Here is a 15,558-nt window from a genome sequence, read left to right as displayed (position 1 = left end):
GAATTCTAAGGAAGCTGACAATGTAATGTAGCTCTTTGTAGGTTTGTATGGAAGTTGTTCCGTGAAACTACTAAAAACCATGACATTTATATTACATAAACTTTATTTTAAAATCTCTGTAGCTACACACATTATAAACAAACTAAAAAATAACAACACTGCATTCTGCAAACTTGGGAAACATCTATGGTACACAGGACATACTATCTATACCACAGTAAGAAAACTCTTGTGAACTAACAGAAAATGGCATGAAATCTACCAACAAACACCAGATAGAGAAAACACAACAAAACAATTGCATTATGAAAAAATAGATGCAAATTAAAACACAAAATATTGTGGTTTATCACCTCTGTTTACAAAATGTTAAAAGACATTAAAACTCAATTTTAGTAGGCTTGGGCAGACATTATCCCTTGACATAATGGTGACTTTTTAGGGAAGTGATTTGACAATTTCTAATCAGCTATAACATACATATATCCCTATGAGCTAAAACTCCAAGTTTATAGATTATTCATAGTCTATACACAGTAGCACAACAGTATGTTATATTGAAGGATGCTTGTTCCTAGTATGCTTAACCCATAGCCTGTTGCAGCCTCTGGTATACACTTCAAATCATCTCTGAATTACTTAACAATGACAATGCTATGTGTATGGTTAACATGTTATATTGTTTCAAAAATAATGGCAAGAAAAAAGCCTGCACAAGTCAGTATGAATTTTTTTTGTAAATATTGTTGATCCTGGGTTGAATCCATGGATTCTGAACCCATGTATACAGAGAACCCACTATAATCACACTGTCTGTGAACATATGAATTTTTTTATGTAGAAAAATATTAAGTGAAACTTCCTTTATCCTACATCTTTCCCCTATATAGAAAAAGGAAGACCCGTGAAATCTGGACCTTCTTGGTCACTGTAGTGTCCCTAGAATCATCATTGCTTGGCACATAGTAGGCACTTACATCTCTTTTTAATAAACTTATCTGGAGGCCAGCATTGCTGACCAGCCTGACAATCCCCCAAACCCACATGGTGTGAGGAGACATCCAACTCCCACAAGTTATCCTCTGACCTCTGACCTCTGACCATGCATTGCACACCCCCACACACACCAATAAATGTATGGAAGTAAACTTTAATAAATACACCTAGAAATAAGATGCAAATGTATTCTAAATTCAAAAAACACCTTGAAAAACTGTAAAAAATATCATTTTACATAAGCACATGAGCACTTATGAGTATTTATACAGAAGGAAGACTATAGATCAATGCAGCTTCAGTAGAATTATTAGGCAATGAACATTCATATTTTACTTTCTATTTTCTTGCATACTTTTTTCCTCCCAAGTATTATTTTTGTAATGAAAATGTAGTTCCGAAGCTCATGCAAGCAGCAGGACCTGACTTTGGCCCCTGAGCACCCACAGAAAGCTCCAGCCGCAGTTATACGTGCATATTACACCAGCACTGGGGGGTGGGTCCTGGTAAGAGGCTTGCTGAGGCTTACTGACCACCAGCCAACCACCAGGCTCAATGAGAGACCCTCCTTCAGAGAGGTAAGATGAAGACAAATAGGACAGGATACCTGGCCTCTTCCTCTGGTTTCTGGTTATTCACAGGCATACACACCCATATGCACACAGACATGAATCACACACATACACACAAGCCTCATTAAAAAAAAAGTTCTAAATTTGAAATTTATAGTATGAAATTACTACACAGGAGCCTATACGTTAAACACAAAAGCTGGTAGATTCTGAATATCCAGTGTTTATCGTTGTAAGAAATAGCAAGAAAGAAAGAATAGAAGCACTACTTGTCTTGATGTGTCATTATGATGCTTTATAATTTTTGAATGATAATATTAATTATTTTAATACAGTAGACCCATATACCGGTAAACCCAGTATAAACATTTTGGACAAGCCTGCCAAGTGGAAAACTAGTTATACAGTGCTCAGCATCTTACTTGATATACAGGTAAGAATACAGTTATTGTAACGGTGTGTGATTTTCTATAATATGGGGCCTCACTGTGTAGTACCAAGCTGGCATTGAACTCATGATTCTGCTGCCTCCCTGTCCTGGGGGCTGGAATTACAGGCATGTACCACCATGCCTAACTTAACACTTTAACATATTTAATTCTCCCACATACTCATCACATAAGGGTTAACATGTATGGAGCATATTTAAATGCTCAAAGGATTGGAGCAAGCTGTGTCAATCAAAATTTCTTCATCAGGAACTAGAGAGTGGATCTTTAGCTGCAGAATTATTTTTTAAATTGATAGTTAAAAGCCTTTCACAATCAAAGGATACACATTTTATAGGGGGGGGTGGGAATCGAGGGTTTTCAATTGTGGAGAAACAGTCAGGTTTTATTCTGCTTCTAACACTGAACACAGCTCCTCATGACTATTTCATGGTTCCCTAGCCTCCCCTGCCTCATAGGTGAGCCACTGGCTACGCCTTAACATATTCAGCTTTCTTCTGTGTTCCAAACAATACTACCTGCTCTCTCCTCTAAGTTTGTATCAAACCTGATGAATAATGAAGCCAACCTGATGAATAATGAAGCCAAACATACTCTCTCATCAGATCAATGTCTGGTTCCCAAATGTCATCATCACCATGGGGCACACATCTTTAGAAGCATATACCTCCATCTTATGTTACCCCCTCACACGTCAGTCAATGAGAAAATACCAAATAACATTTGCCAGGCGTGCCTCGATGACTGAGATTCTCCCTGCAGCCAGAGACCAAGAGCTTGCTCATGAAAAGAAGTTTCATCTGCTTTCCACCCACTTTGAAAGGAATAGTGGGATTCACACTGAATCCTTATTTAGGCAATTATTATGATCATGGAAATGTAGCTTGAATGTGCTTCCCAAAGAGAAAACTCCAATAATAACGGAGAATTTTTAGAAACATCAGATGTCAAATGATTACTTTCATTAGTGAATGTCTGCTATAATTTCCATAATTTTTGCTTATTTTGCTTATGGTTTTCTGTGTGTGTTTACTGTTTACTGTGTGTATGTCTACAGTATGCATGTGGAGGTCAAAAGACAACTTCCTGGAAAAGTTTCTTCCCTTTCACCATGTGGGCCTGGGGAGCAAACTCAAGGAGTGAAGCTTGGCAGTAAGCACCTTTACCCATGAACCATTTCTGCTGCTCTATTGTTGTTTGTTTGTTTGTTTGTTTGTTTGTTTGTTTTTGAAGTAAGATCTCACTATGGCCTCCAACTCACCATCTCTTGCTTCCATCTCCCAAAGAGTATTCGTGTTCCACCACACATGATATTTTCATAACTTTCACTTTTAACTTTCTTACATTTGTCTCTTTATTTAGGGGTGGCAGGCCATGAAACACACGTGGAAGTCAGAGGACAACTTGTGGGACTCAATGCTCCTTCCACACTGGGTTCTAGGAATCAAACTTAGGTGGCCAGGCTTGGTGGCAAGCACCCTTACCCACTGAACCATCTTTGCTTGCTACCTGACTGTTTTCATAACTTTTAAGCCACAATAGTTCACGTTTCCCTGCATCTACATTTCAGTATGAGAGCAGTGTCCTCGTCCGTTTCTCTGTTGCTGTGATAAACATTAACCAAAATTCACACAGAGATGAAAGGGTTTCTTTGACTTACATTTTCTGATCACAGTCCATCACTGAGGAAACTCACGGCAGGAACTCAAGGCAGAAACCTGGAGTCAGGGGCTGAAGCAGAGACTGTGGAAGAGTGCTTGTTCCTCAAGGTTTGCTCACCTTGATACAGCCCAGAAACACCTGCCCAGAGGTTTACGCTACCTACAGTGGGCTGGGCCTCCCAGATCAATCATTCATCACGAAAATGCACCACAGGCTTGCCCACAGAAGCTGATGGAGGCAGTTCCTCATTTGAGATTCCCTCTTCCCAGATGGCCCTACTTTGGGTCAAGTTGACTAACAAAACCAAATGGCACAAGTAGGAATGTGTGAAGAGATTCTTTTAACTGTGTTTTATTAGCCTGCATAGTATAGCATGCAGTGTTCAAAATATTAAATTATTAAATATACATTTGCAGTTTAGGGTAAAGCAAAAAGAAATTTGAGGTTATCAATAAACAAATCATGATCTAGCAGAGGAATTTTGGTCACCACCGGGCCCTCTGTCTGGCCCAAGTGCATGGACTCTGTGGTATGCAGAATTTTAAAGTGGATCCCCTGAGACACTAACCTATGCACTCCTGTGAATGGAATACATACAGATTTTTTTGCTTATCAGTCAGATAACCTTAAGAGAAGAATATTAGTTTATATTGTGCAAAGTGTTCATGGTCTCTTAGCATTAGAAGGTAGAAGAGTAAAAACAGATGAGAGGAAGTGACCAAAGGAGAAGTCAGATTTCAAGCTCAGAGAGGACCTCTCATATCATGGCTGACCCCGAGACGTTGAATGTCAACGGCAAGGACTGAAGATACCTCTGTAGGGGCAGAGGCACACAGCTAACAATCTGAGCAATGAGATCCTGAATCCTACAGCTGCAAGGAACTAAATTCAGCCAACCTCATGCTTGGAAGAACATGGAAGGTGCTACGTCCAGAGTCTTCTCACAGGAACCCAGCCTGCTGATGCTCGGCTTCCGACCTGGTTAACTCTGGAAACTAGTCCTTCATCCTGAATTTTCCACCTAAATACACAGAGATTATAAGATTGTATCTTATAATATGACAATTTGTGGTAGTGATAACAATCATAAAAATTACTACTGATAGTAAATTAATCAATTAATGACCCAAAAGGGATATAGACGTGTGTGTAAGCTCCAGTACATGTGTGTTTAGCCATGATCTAATGTGGTCTTCCATTAGTATGTATTGGGAGTTTTTTACTGTTCTCTAATGCTTTACATAAAAGTCCACTTTAAATTTATGTGATAGGAATGAATGTTATAGGAAAAAATCTTTTGCTTTGATCCCAGTGCTTCAATGAATACACAGCATAAAACCAAGATAGTGATTTGGTGTTTGTGTGTTTGTTTGTTTGTTTGTTTGTTTCAAGACAGGGTTTCTCTGTGTAACCCTGGCTATCCTGCAAATCACTCTGTAGGCTGGCCTTGAACTCGGAGATCCACCTGCCTCTGCCTCCCAAGTTCTGGGAATAAAGACATGTGCCACCACCACCCAGCTGTCCTGTGTTTTATATCATCATGTACCTATCTCCAGGGCTGTACATAGTAGGCACTTGCTATGTTTGTTGATTTTGTATGCATTGGTTTGTCTTGTTAGTCCAAGAAAATTTTAATTTAAACTTGTTTGCTGTGTTTTCTTTTAGATGTTGCTTTCTTACCCTAGCCTAAAAAATCCAGTGAACTTGGAAGCAGCCCAACTATTGCTTAAAGATAAGTCTATGTATAAAATAGTAATTAAGGAACTTTTACCGCCAGCATCACCAAGTAAGAATTGCTTCCATACTTTTCCTTGGCAATTATCATCTACACATAAAACATTTAAAGCAAATGAGTGATTTAGCAAATAAGTGACATGTAACAGATATTTTAATATTTTCTGTATCCATCTTCAGTAATGGAATAACATTAAATTGCCTCTCCTATAGCTATTTATCAAACCCATCAATGTGATCCTTTTAATTTTTTAATCTAATTTAATTTTTAGTGTGTGGTTTTCATGAGTGGGCTTGCACAGTGCAATGCATGTGTAGAGATGAGAGGAGCACTTGAAGGAGTCAGCTCCCCTTCCACTGTAATTCAGCTCATGTTATCAGGCTGGTGTGTGTGTGTGTGTGTGTGTGTGTGTGTGTGTGTGTATGAAGATACCAAATGTTGACCTCATGTGTGGTCTTCAGTTACCTTTTCTATCAAAAGACTTTACCTGTGGAGCCATCTTGCTTGCACGCTATGTTCCTTTTTACAAGATCACCAATGATCTTAAACCCAGTGTATTTCCATGCTGTAGTCATGTAAGTGGCAGAGACAGAGGCTGTCAATTAAATTTCATCTACCCGTTATCCTACAGCATCTAACTTGACTTCTCACATCTGTAATGGATGTTTCCCAGACTCTACTTGTAGTACCCCAGATGTTGCCTTGTAGTACCCCAGATGTGGCTGGCCTTGGCCTCCTTTTCTCTTGTTTAACAAAATATTCAGCATTTTCTTCCTGGGCATTTCTTTCCCAGATAGTCTTTCTAATAGTCCTGTGGGAAGGACATTGGAAGCCATCCAGTCTTCTACTTAGTTATTGATATCCTTGGGTCCCTGCCAGCATCCTTCACTCTTTGTGCTGGCTCCTTCCACCTTCGTTTGCCTGCATTGTGTCTCCAGCAAGCAGAGCCCAGAGGGCTTTCCCACAGGCAAGCAGTGAGACATAATTCTTTCTTACCTCTCCTGCCCCTCCTAGAATCATGCAGCAACCTTGCAAACTAGTACAATTGCCTCTCCAGCCAGCAGGCTTGGATCACTTTGAATACTCTTCTCCCATATTTTTGTTAGTTCCATCCTCACGTTCCTTCTAAGACGTCACACTTCCCAGTCCATTCAGGAGGCTTGTAAAAGCTTGTACCATCATGGCCAAGTTCAATTTTTCCTCCTTCATAGGCTTTCTGGTCAGATACAAATTTAGTAGTATTAATTAGAAGTCTCCTCCAATATCTGCACAGATATGTGTTCTTTTTCTTCAGAGTTCTTCCAGCTTTGGCTGGCACTTTTGAAGTCGATTAATGCATGGAGGAATAGCATAGCTTCACTCTTGGCAGCAGTATTCACTCTGGACCTAGTATGCTGTACCATCCTGATACAGTCTCTAGAATAGCACTGGCTCTCAGTAAATAACTGTTAAGATGAATGAAGAGTACATAGCACTTAACCTTTACTGATGCATAGTACACCCTCATTACAAATACTCTCTAGGGTGAAGTTATATCCATATACTAGTGAATGGGTTTAAAGAATTCCCTACAATAAATGACTCTATACATTAGATTCCAAGTTTGCCCTGATATAGGGTAAACTGGAAATCAAAGCTAAGTATGGTGGTACATATTTACCATTCCAGTACTTGGGAAGCAAAGACCAAAAGACACTGAGTTCAAGGCTAGTCTTTGCTATGCAGCAAGATCTTGACTCAAATAAAAACAAATAAACAAGAACACTGGCTGTCTTACTTTCCCCATTTATGTGATAAAATAATCTCACAAATGCAATTTAAGGAAAAAAGGGCTTACTCAAGATTACAGTTGGAGGTGACAGTCTATTGTGGTGAGGAAGTCATAGGGACAGAAGCATTAGGCAGCTGGTCATGTTGTTTGTGCAGTCAAGAAGCAGAGAGTCATGAATGCTGGTGTTCAGTCAGCTTTCTCCTTTGTATGCAGTCTAGGACCCACCCCCCAGAGAATGGTGCCACCCACAGTGTATGGTTTTGTCCACTTCAATTACGCTAATCAAGAGACCATCACACAGGCATGCCCAGAGGTCCATCTTCTAGATGATTCTAGACCTCAATTTGACAATAAAGATTAACCTTTGCAGTTCTGCCCCTCATTAATATAACAGCAATTACAATGCTTTAAACCAGTATCTTCCACCTCTTGACCCTAACCTCTCATGCTCATCTCATAAAGCAAAATACAATCCAAGTTCAAAAGTCCCCATGGTCACTAACAATCCCACCAATTTAATAGTCCAAAGTTCTCACTTCACTGGAGACTCAACAAAACCACTCAACTGTTAATACCTACAAAATAAAAACAAGTTTAATACTTCTAATACACAACAGTGCAGAATAAGCATTCATATTCCAAAAGGGAAGAATAGGGGCATAATAAGGAATGATCAACTCAAAGCAATATATAAATCCAGTAGAACAAACACCAAATCCTGCACCCCTATGTATAGTATCTGGAGTTTGTGATTGCATCACCTAGGCTCCAGAAGCCAAATCTGGGCTTTATGTACCCCTGGACTCTTCTCACCCTGATGCCTGTAGCATATATAGAATCTTTAATACCAGCTTTAGTCTATACCTATAGCTTGCTTTTGTAGACATCCCATGGTCCTAACATCCCCAACATCCTGACATCTCTCTTGTAACTTAGGCTCCACCTTTAATGCCCACCCCAGGGTGTGTTTGCAGGGGCTCCAACCCTGCCACACTGTCTTGCTTTCCACACTGTCTGAAACTATGGATCAAGACTTTGTGACTCCCTCAATCTTGCATCTCTCGACCTAGTGCCAGGGAACACCTTTGGTTTAAGCCTTCTTCCTTCAAATGAATTTGGATCTTCACAAGGCCTAGCCTCTGATGAGTGAGGTTTTACCCATGGGACATCTTTCCCACTGTCCCACTGAAACATGAGCTGCTTCCAGTGGTGCTCATCTCTGTACAATGATAGTTGTTTTCTCTGCACCAGCCTAAATACTCTTCTGTCGTGAAATTTCCCCTGTCAAACAAGTTAGTCCATTAACTTTAAATTCAACTTCACTCAAGTTCTCAGGACACAGCAGAATGAATTCAGATTCTAGGCCAAAATATCAGAGGAATGGCCCATCCCAGTTCCTGCTTGAGTCCTTGTTCCCTTCTGATACCTCACAGGCTTGGCCCACACTGTCCGTATGTGTCTCTGGTCATTCTTGTCTTTCAAGTAGCCTTCAGAATAGCTTATTTAAACTCTTCTAGCAGCATCAAAGAGCTGGCCCCAAGCTCCAAACTTTTACGGTTCTCCTTCAAACCAGTTCCAAAGACCTAAGAACAACATGGTCAGGATTCTCACAGCAAAGCCCCCACTTATCAGCACCAAATTTATGTATGATTATTCTTATTGCTGTAACAAAGTACTCTGACAAAAGCAACTTAAGAAAGGGTGTATTTCAACTCACAGTTGGGATTATCACCAGTCACAGTCAAGGGGCAGAGAGCAATGAATACGGGTGCTGGGCTTGCTTTAGCAATAGTGCAAACCACAGTGAGTGAATCTCTTCATCTCAGTTTACCTAACCACGATACTCCCTCACGGACATGTCCAGGGCCCATCTCCTGGGTGATTCTAGATCTCATCAGGCTGACAATTGAGACTGGGGGTCACCCTGAGACTCCTTTTGTTCTTCATGGGTAGACAGCATCCTTACAGTTGTCCAACGACCAACACTCAGAAAAGCCAGTCAAACCACCCAACATCTGGCAATGAACCAAACAGGTCTTCACTAGTTGTCACTATTTTATGTGCATGTGCTAGTGAAATGTGTAGTAGAAATCAAAGCCAGTTGGTGCGCATCGGCTGACTTGCTGTCTTGGCTATTCTGGGAGTAATGTCTAGGACCACATAAAAGGAATGACTTTCTGAGATTGGTAGAAGCGTGTGCTGATTTGGAGGCAGCAGCTTCCTCTATACACCAGGAGGAGGAAGGGACACGAAGCTTGCTCAGCTCTCCATTAGACAGAAGTACATCTATGTGGTCTTGTGTGAAAACTGCATCCAGCAGGAACTGCTTGTTAACACTTACAAAATGGTCCTATAAAGACTGTGAAAATCCTCACTTTTATATTATACATTTAAAATACTAGTAAAGAGATCCAGGAAAGTCATAGGAAGAATTATTGTCATATTTTAGACCATACAAATCTGAGTCAATACATGAGAAATATGAGGCAGCTCACTTTACCATCTCTGGAAGCATTCACTTTAGCTTAGAACTATGTCCTCAGTGTCCAGTATAGTAGCTGAATGAGTGAATGAAAAGACAAACATTCCCACGCACTTAGGTCCAGATCTGACTTCATAGTTTACTTAGAGTTTGCAAGGGGCTTAATCATCTTGTCTTCATCGCCTCATCCTTGGGGTGGAATCCAAGGATGAAGGGACTAGTTGAAGCCCACATAGCACCGGAGAATTCATGCAGTCCTTCCCAGTCTATCCTGATTCCAAGTTTAATGGAGTGAATGCAATCACTTGTTTAGTGTCAACTCATCATAAGAATGTACATGTGTAAAATAGAAGGCCAATGTGATAGCCAAATTCAACTCAATGAAGAGGTTCCTAGGGGAACTATTTACTTAATACAAACCAACAGTAGGGATTGTGCTTCTACCAAATGAGTGTTCAGAGCTTTACCCTCTCCTGGTGGAGGGCATTCATTTGAAATACTTGTGTACTCCACATGGACCATTAAATTTCCTATGGCTAATACTCTGCTTAAGCTAATGCAAGATCAAAGGCAGCAATGAAAACACTCTTGAGACATTTAAAGAGATGTCCTGCAAAAGAAAGATTTCTTATGTGTGGCTCCAGAAAACTGTGGCCCTGATGCTCACAATCAACCTGCCCTAGGCCCATAGACAGAAGCCACTCGGGTCCAATATTTACAGGCTTGGTCCAACCTTGTACCAGAATATATCTTGACTATATTAGAGATGTTTTTCTCAATTGTCAGTGTCTGGAATTAGTTTATCCTAAGCCCCAGCCTGCCCTGTAATATGTAGATAAATAAGCAAATGTTGCTCATTCTCCAGACTCTCCCAAAATGACTTCAGTGTTTGTCTAGCCTATACAGTGACTCAAGCTCTGAGCTCAAGCTTGTTTGTGAATAACATGGTGACTTTTTCATGTCCTTGTAACCAATCGCTCTGATCTAGGGTGCTAACACACGCCCAGGCTGCCTGATAGCATCCTGAAAGCACGGTTCCTAGTGAGCTCTTTTACTTATAGGGTACTAGTTTGCACAATGAATTATCTATCAGTAGCTGACCATCTCTAGAAGCAAATGCTGCTGATGTTGCATCCTTAGTAGTAAACAGCATCCCACAAGTCCTAAATAGCCAAGAAGAAGGAGCAGCTTTCTAACTCAAGTTGCTTAAAAGGATGGATGAGACCAGTTGGCCAGGTATTAAACTCCCCATCAAAATCATATTTTTTTATAACCACCAGTGTGTTGATTTAGTAGAATTAAATGGTAATTTTCGACTGTTAGCAAAAAGCCTTGTTTCCTGGCTAAGGCAGAAATTGGACAAGAAGCCATTCAAACCTTCCAAATTACACTTGTTAGTCATGAAATTTAAGAGAAAGAAAGGTCTGGAAGGAGCCAATGAGTAGCAGCAGCTGGCCTTCCAGACTGATCCCTGCTGCCTTCTAGCTTGTCAGAACAGGATTTCAGATTGGCTCTGTGAACTTTGCTGTTTCTCAAGCTGTCCTTGTGAAGTTTGGTCTCTCTCTGAGTGCCCAGATGATCAAAAGGATGTTCATCTTCAGAGTGCCGTGCTTGCTTTGACATTTTAATCATAAGGTTTATATCATTTTTAAAAATCCATGGTCAAAGGAAAAGCTTGCGTATAAAAATAGAAAAACTGAGCAAATAGTAACTAACTCCAATATAGTGATTGCTTTGTAGCTTCTGATAAAGGAAGATCATCATAAATTTCAGATGCTACTCTGAACAAACTATAATATAATAAGCTGACAGATGAGTCAGTAAACTAGCATATATAACTGGCAGATGAATTAACATCTGAGTAAAGGGAATCATGAAAGTCAGAGGGATTGCAATCCTTTTTTATACGATATATTTTTTCAAGCTTGTGTGCTGGCTCATCTTACATCAAGTTGACACACAAGCTAGAGTTATAGAGTTAAAGGAGGGAACCTCAACTGAGAAAATGCCTCCATAAGATCTGGCTGTAAGGCATTTTCTTAATTAGTGATCCTTGGGCAGAGGGCCCAGCCCATTGTTGGTGTTTCCACTCCGTGGCTGGTAGTCCTAGGTTCTATAAGAAAGCAGGCAAAGCAAGCCATGGGGAGCAAGCCAGCAAGCAGCACCCGCCCCATGGCCTCTGCATCAGCCTCGGCCTCCAGGATCCTGTCCTGTTTGAGTTCCTGTCCTGACTTCCTTCAGAAACAGACTACAATGTGGAAGTGTAGACTCAATAACCCTCCCACGTGCTCTTTAATCATAGAATCTCTAAGACAATTTGGTTTTGAAATTAATTCCTACTGGACATGGATTTTCAAACAAGTCCACATATAAGTACCATGTCTAAAATGGAGTGAGTAAGCGCCCTGCCACCCCCTCCTCTGGTATATATTCAAACACATTCTGTTTCATTTATAGTTAGGAAAATGCAGTAAACATTTGATTCTTCAGTTCAAGCTTCCAATATGTTCACTAATTTTTTTAAATTGTTATAACATAGAGTAACTTTAAAGAAAATTTTCTCTGCACAGCAAGCTGATGAAATCTCATAGAATTACAAGTCTTCATTTTGTTTTATGTATTTTGTATTTTTACATATGAAGAGGCATGGAGCAGTAGAGGGTAGTTGTAGAAATTCTCTTTTCTCTAGAAAATGTATTTTCTAGACATCAAGGAAAAAAGAAATCTAGTGGCTCTGCTCACTTGTCACAGAACAGAAGCTTCAAAAGCATCCCTGAGACCCAGAGATGGCAGCGTTTTGCACCCGCATCCTGTCTCAGAGGTGTGGGGAAGAGGCACTGCAGCAGGCCTCCGTGTGAGTCTTCTTGCTGAGGCCATGCACTCACTGCACAGCTTCTTTGCCTCTTTTTTGTGTTTGAGCATCTCATGTAGGCCAGGAACTTTTCAGCAAAGCGTCTAAGTTGTTAGTTTTAACTGAAATGTTGGGTTTATATTTTCATCAAAGAAACATATTTACAGCTTTGAAAGACAAAAAATAGAACTCAGTTTTGAATATAGTCCTTCAGGACCTTCCAAGCCTGTGGCAGTCATCCACGAGTGCTGCCCCCTGGAGGCGGCAACACAGTGAACTTAACTCTTTTTCTTTTCTTTATTTCTCTCCCTCCCCCTCCCCCTCCCCCCTCCCCCTCCCCCTCCCCCCTCCCCCTCCCCCTCCATCCCCCATCTCTTTCTCCTCTATGGGGTGTGGGGGGGAGCTGTCCCCCCCATCATGGCACATCAAGTCTCTTCAGGTTAAGCACATCCTCTCCCACTGAGACCAGACAATGGATTTCACACAGGCAACAGCTTTAGGGACAGCCCCCTACTCCAGTTGTTGGGGGACCCACATGGATACTGAGCTGCACATCTGCTACATATGAGCAGGGGGCCTAGGTCCAGCCTATGTATGTTCTTTGGTTGTTGGCTCAATCTCTGAAAGCCCTAAACAGTCTGGGTTAGTTGACTCTGTTGGTCTTCCTGTGGAGTTCCTATCCTCTCCAGGGCCTTCAATCCTTTCCCCAATTCTTCAGTAAGAATCCCCAAGCTCCAATCAATGTTTGACTATGAGTCTCTGCATCTGTTTCACTCAGCTGATGGCTGGAGCCCCTCAGAGGACAGCCATGCTGGGCTTCTGTCTACAACATAACAGAGTATCATTAATAGTGTCAGGGATTGGTGCTTGCCCATGGGATGGGTCTCAAATTGGGCCAGTTATCGGTTAGCCATTCCTCCAGACTCTACTTCATCTTTGCCCTGCATTTCTTTTAGACGGGACAAATTTTGGGTTGAAAGTTTTGTAAGTGGGATGGTGTCATTATACCTCCAATGAAGGTCATGCCGGGCTATAAGAGGTGGCCTCTTCAGATTTCATATCCCCACTGTTAAGTGTCTCATCATAGGTCATTCACATTGACTCCTGGGAGCCTTTGCCATTCTAGGTCTCTGGCACATCCAAAAGATTCCCCCCAACCCTACACGCACACACACACACACACACACACACACACACACACACACACACCACACGCATCAGGCACCTACAGATTTCTATTCATTTTCCTGGCCCTCTGGCCCTCTCTCCTGTCTCTCCCTACACCTGATCCTGCTTCCCCTTCTCTCCCAACCAGCTCCCTTCCTCCCTCTGCCTTCTATAAGTATTTTATTCCCCCTTCTAAGTAGCATTCAAGCTTCCTCCGTTGGGCCTTCTTTATTCTTTAGCTTCTTTGGGTCTGTGAAGTGTAGCATGGTATCTTGTCAGACGGGTCTTTTACTTGCTTGGTTAGAGTTACACCAAGATATTTTATATGATTTGTGGCTATTGTAAAGGGTGTTGTTTCCCTAATTTCTTTCTCAGACTGTTTTTCATTTATAAAGAGGGGCCACTAGTTTATTTCAGTTAATTTTGCATTCAGTTACTTTACTGAAGGTGTTTATCAGTGTAGGAGTTCTTTGGTAGAATTTTAGAGTCACTTATGTATACTATCACATCATCTGTGAATAGTGATACTTGGACTGCTTCCTTTCACATTTGTATCCCCTTGATCTCCTTTAGTTGTCTAATTACTCTGGCTAGAACTCCAGGTACTATATTGAATAGATAGGGAGAGACAGGGCAGCCTTGTCTTGACTTTTTTCTAGTGTAGACCATCGTGTTCCTGATCAGCCTTCCAGCTAGTTATTTCTGAGGGTTATAGTTTCAGTTGTTGTTTATAGACTTTATCTTATGAAACACAAAAGATTTGCCTCTTATGTTACTTTTCACATCTATACTTCTTCTGTTTCATAGTTTTGGTTATATTAATATGATTTTGTGAATATTCCCCAGAGTTCAAACATGGTGATTATCTTTCTTTTATTGACTCAAATGGCCTGACCTAATTTTCTTTTTCTTTTTTACATTTACTTACTTACTTACTTTACATCCTGATCACAGCCCCTGCCTTTCCTCCCACACCTGATACACATAGTTCCTCCCACCTTCCACCTTCCCCTTTCCCCTCTGAGAAGGGGGAAGTCCCCCTAGGCACCAAGCCATTCTGGCACCTCAAGTCACTGAAGGACTAGGTACATCCTGTCCCAGTAAGGCCAGACAAGGCAGTCCACTTAGGGGCATGGGATCCACAGACAGGCAACAGAGTCGGACACAGCTCCCACTCCAGTAGTTGGGGGACCCGCATGAATACCATGCTACAGATCTGCTACATATGTGTAGGGGGTCTAGGTCCAGCTGATGCTTGCTCTTTGGTTAGTAGTTCAGTCAATAGGAGCTCAAAATGATTCAGGATAGTTGACTCTGTTGGTCTTCTTGTGGAGTCCCTATCCCATTCTGGTCTCCCAATCCTTCTTCGCAACTCTTCCACAATGGCCAACCAATGATTGGCCCAACTTGAGACTCATCCCTTGGGCAAGAACCAATCTCTGACACTGCTAATGATACTCTGCTATGCTTGTAGACAGAAGCCTAACATAACTGATCTACTTTTCTTTCCCTTGCGTTCATAAAACTATCCTATTCTCCCTCTAAACTTTCTGGTCAAACAGACTCTAGATAAGATATTTAATAATAATCTTTTCTTATTTTTGTTCTTATTGATTTCTTAAGTTATTGTGCAAAGTAACGTGTTTTGTTTCACCGAGGTGTCCTCAAACATGTGTGCCATTAGCCAGTTTTCAGTTGTTCTCTCCCACTATGTTCCCCACCACCTTCCATGTGAATTTTAGAATAGAGTTTTCTAGTTCTGTGAAGAATGTCATTGGAATTTTGGTAGGAATTTCCATAAATATGTAGATTATTTTCAGTGGCATAGGTATTTTTCACATTATTTAAGCCTATCCATGGTCACAGGAGATTT

The 15,558-nt window shown here is 41.1% G+C and overlaps 1 protein-coding gene across 2 annotated transcripts in view; it reads left to right on the top strand.

The window, feature by feature from the left end:
- Ube2u (ubiquitin conjugating enzyme E2 U) overlaps positions 1–15,558 on the top strand; it is a 65,523-nt gene that overhangs the window by 5,894 nt on the left and 44,071 nt on the right. For both annotated transcript variants that reach the window (XM_076934615.1, XM_076934614.1), the window contains 2 exons: positions 1,904–2,001; positions 5,345–5,465. In XM_076934615.1, the coding sequence (XP_076790730.1) occupies positions 1,904–2,001; positions 5,345–5,465 (219 nt within the window). The remainder of the gene's footprint in view (positions 1–1,903; positions 2,002–5,344; positions 5,466–15,558) is intronic.

This window comes from Arvicanthis niloticus, chromosome 5, assembly GCF_011762505.2.
Source record: "Arvicanthis niloticus isolate mArvNil1 chromosome 5, mArvNil1.pat.X, whole genome shotgun sequence".
Taxonomy (NCBI): domain Eukaryota; kingdom Metazoa; phylum Chordata; class Mammalia; order Rodentia; family Muridae; genus Arvicanthis; species Arvicanthis niloticus.
Note: the sequence above shows the minus strand (reverse complement) of the source record. Positions and strands in the feature narration are given on the sequence as shown.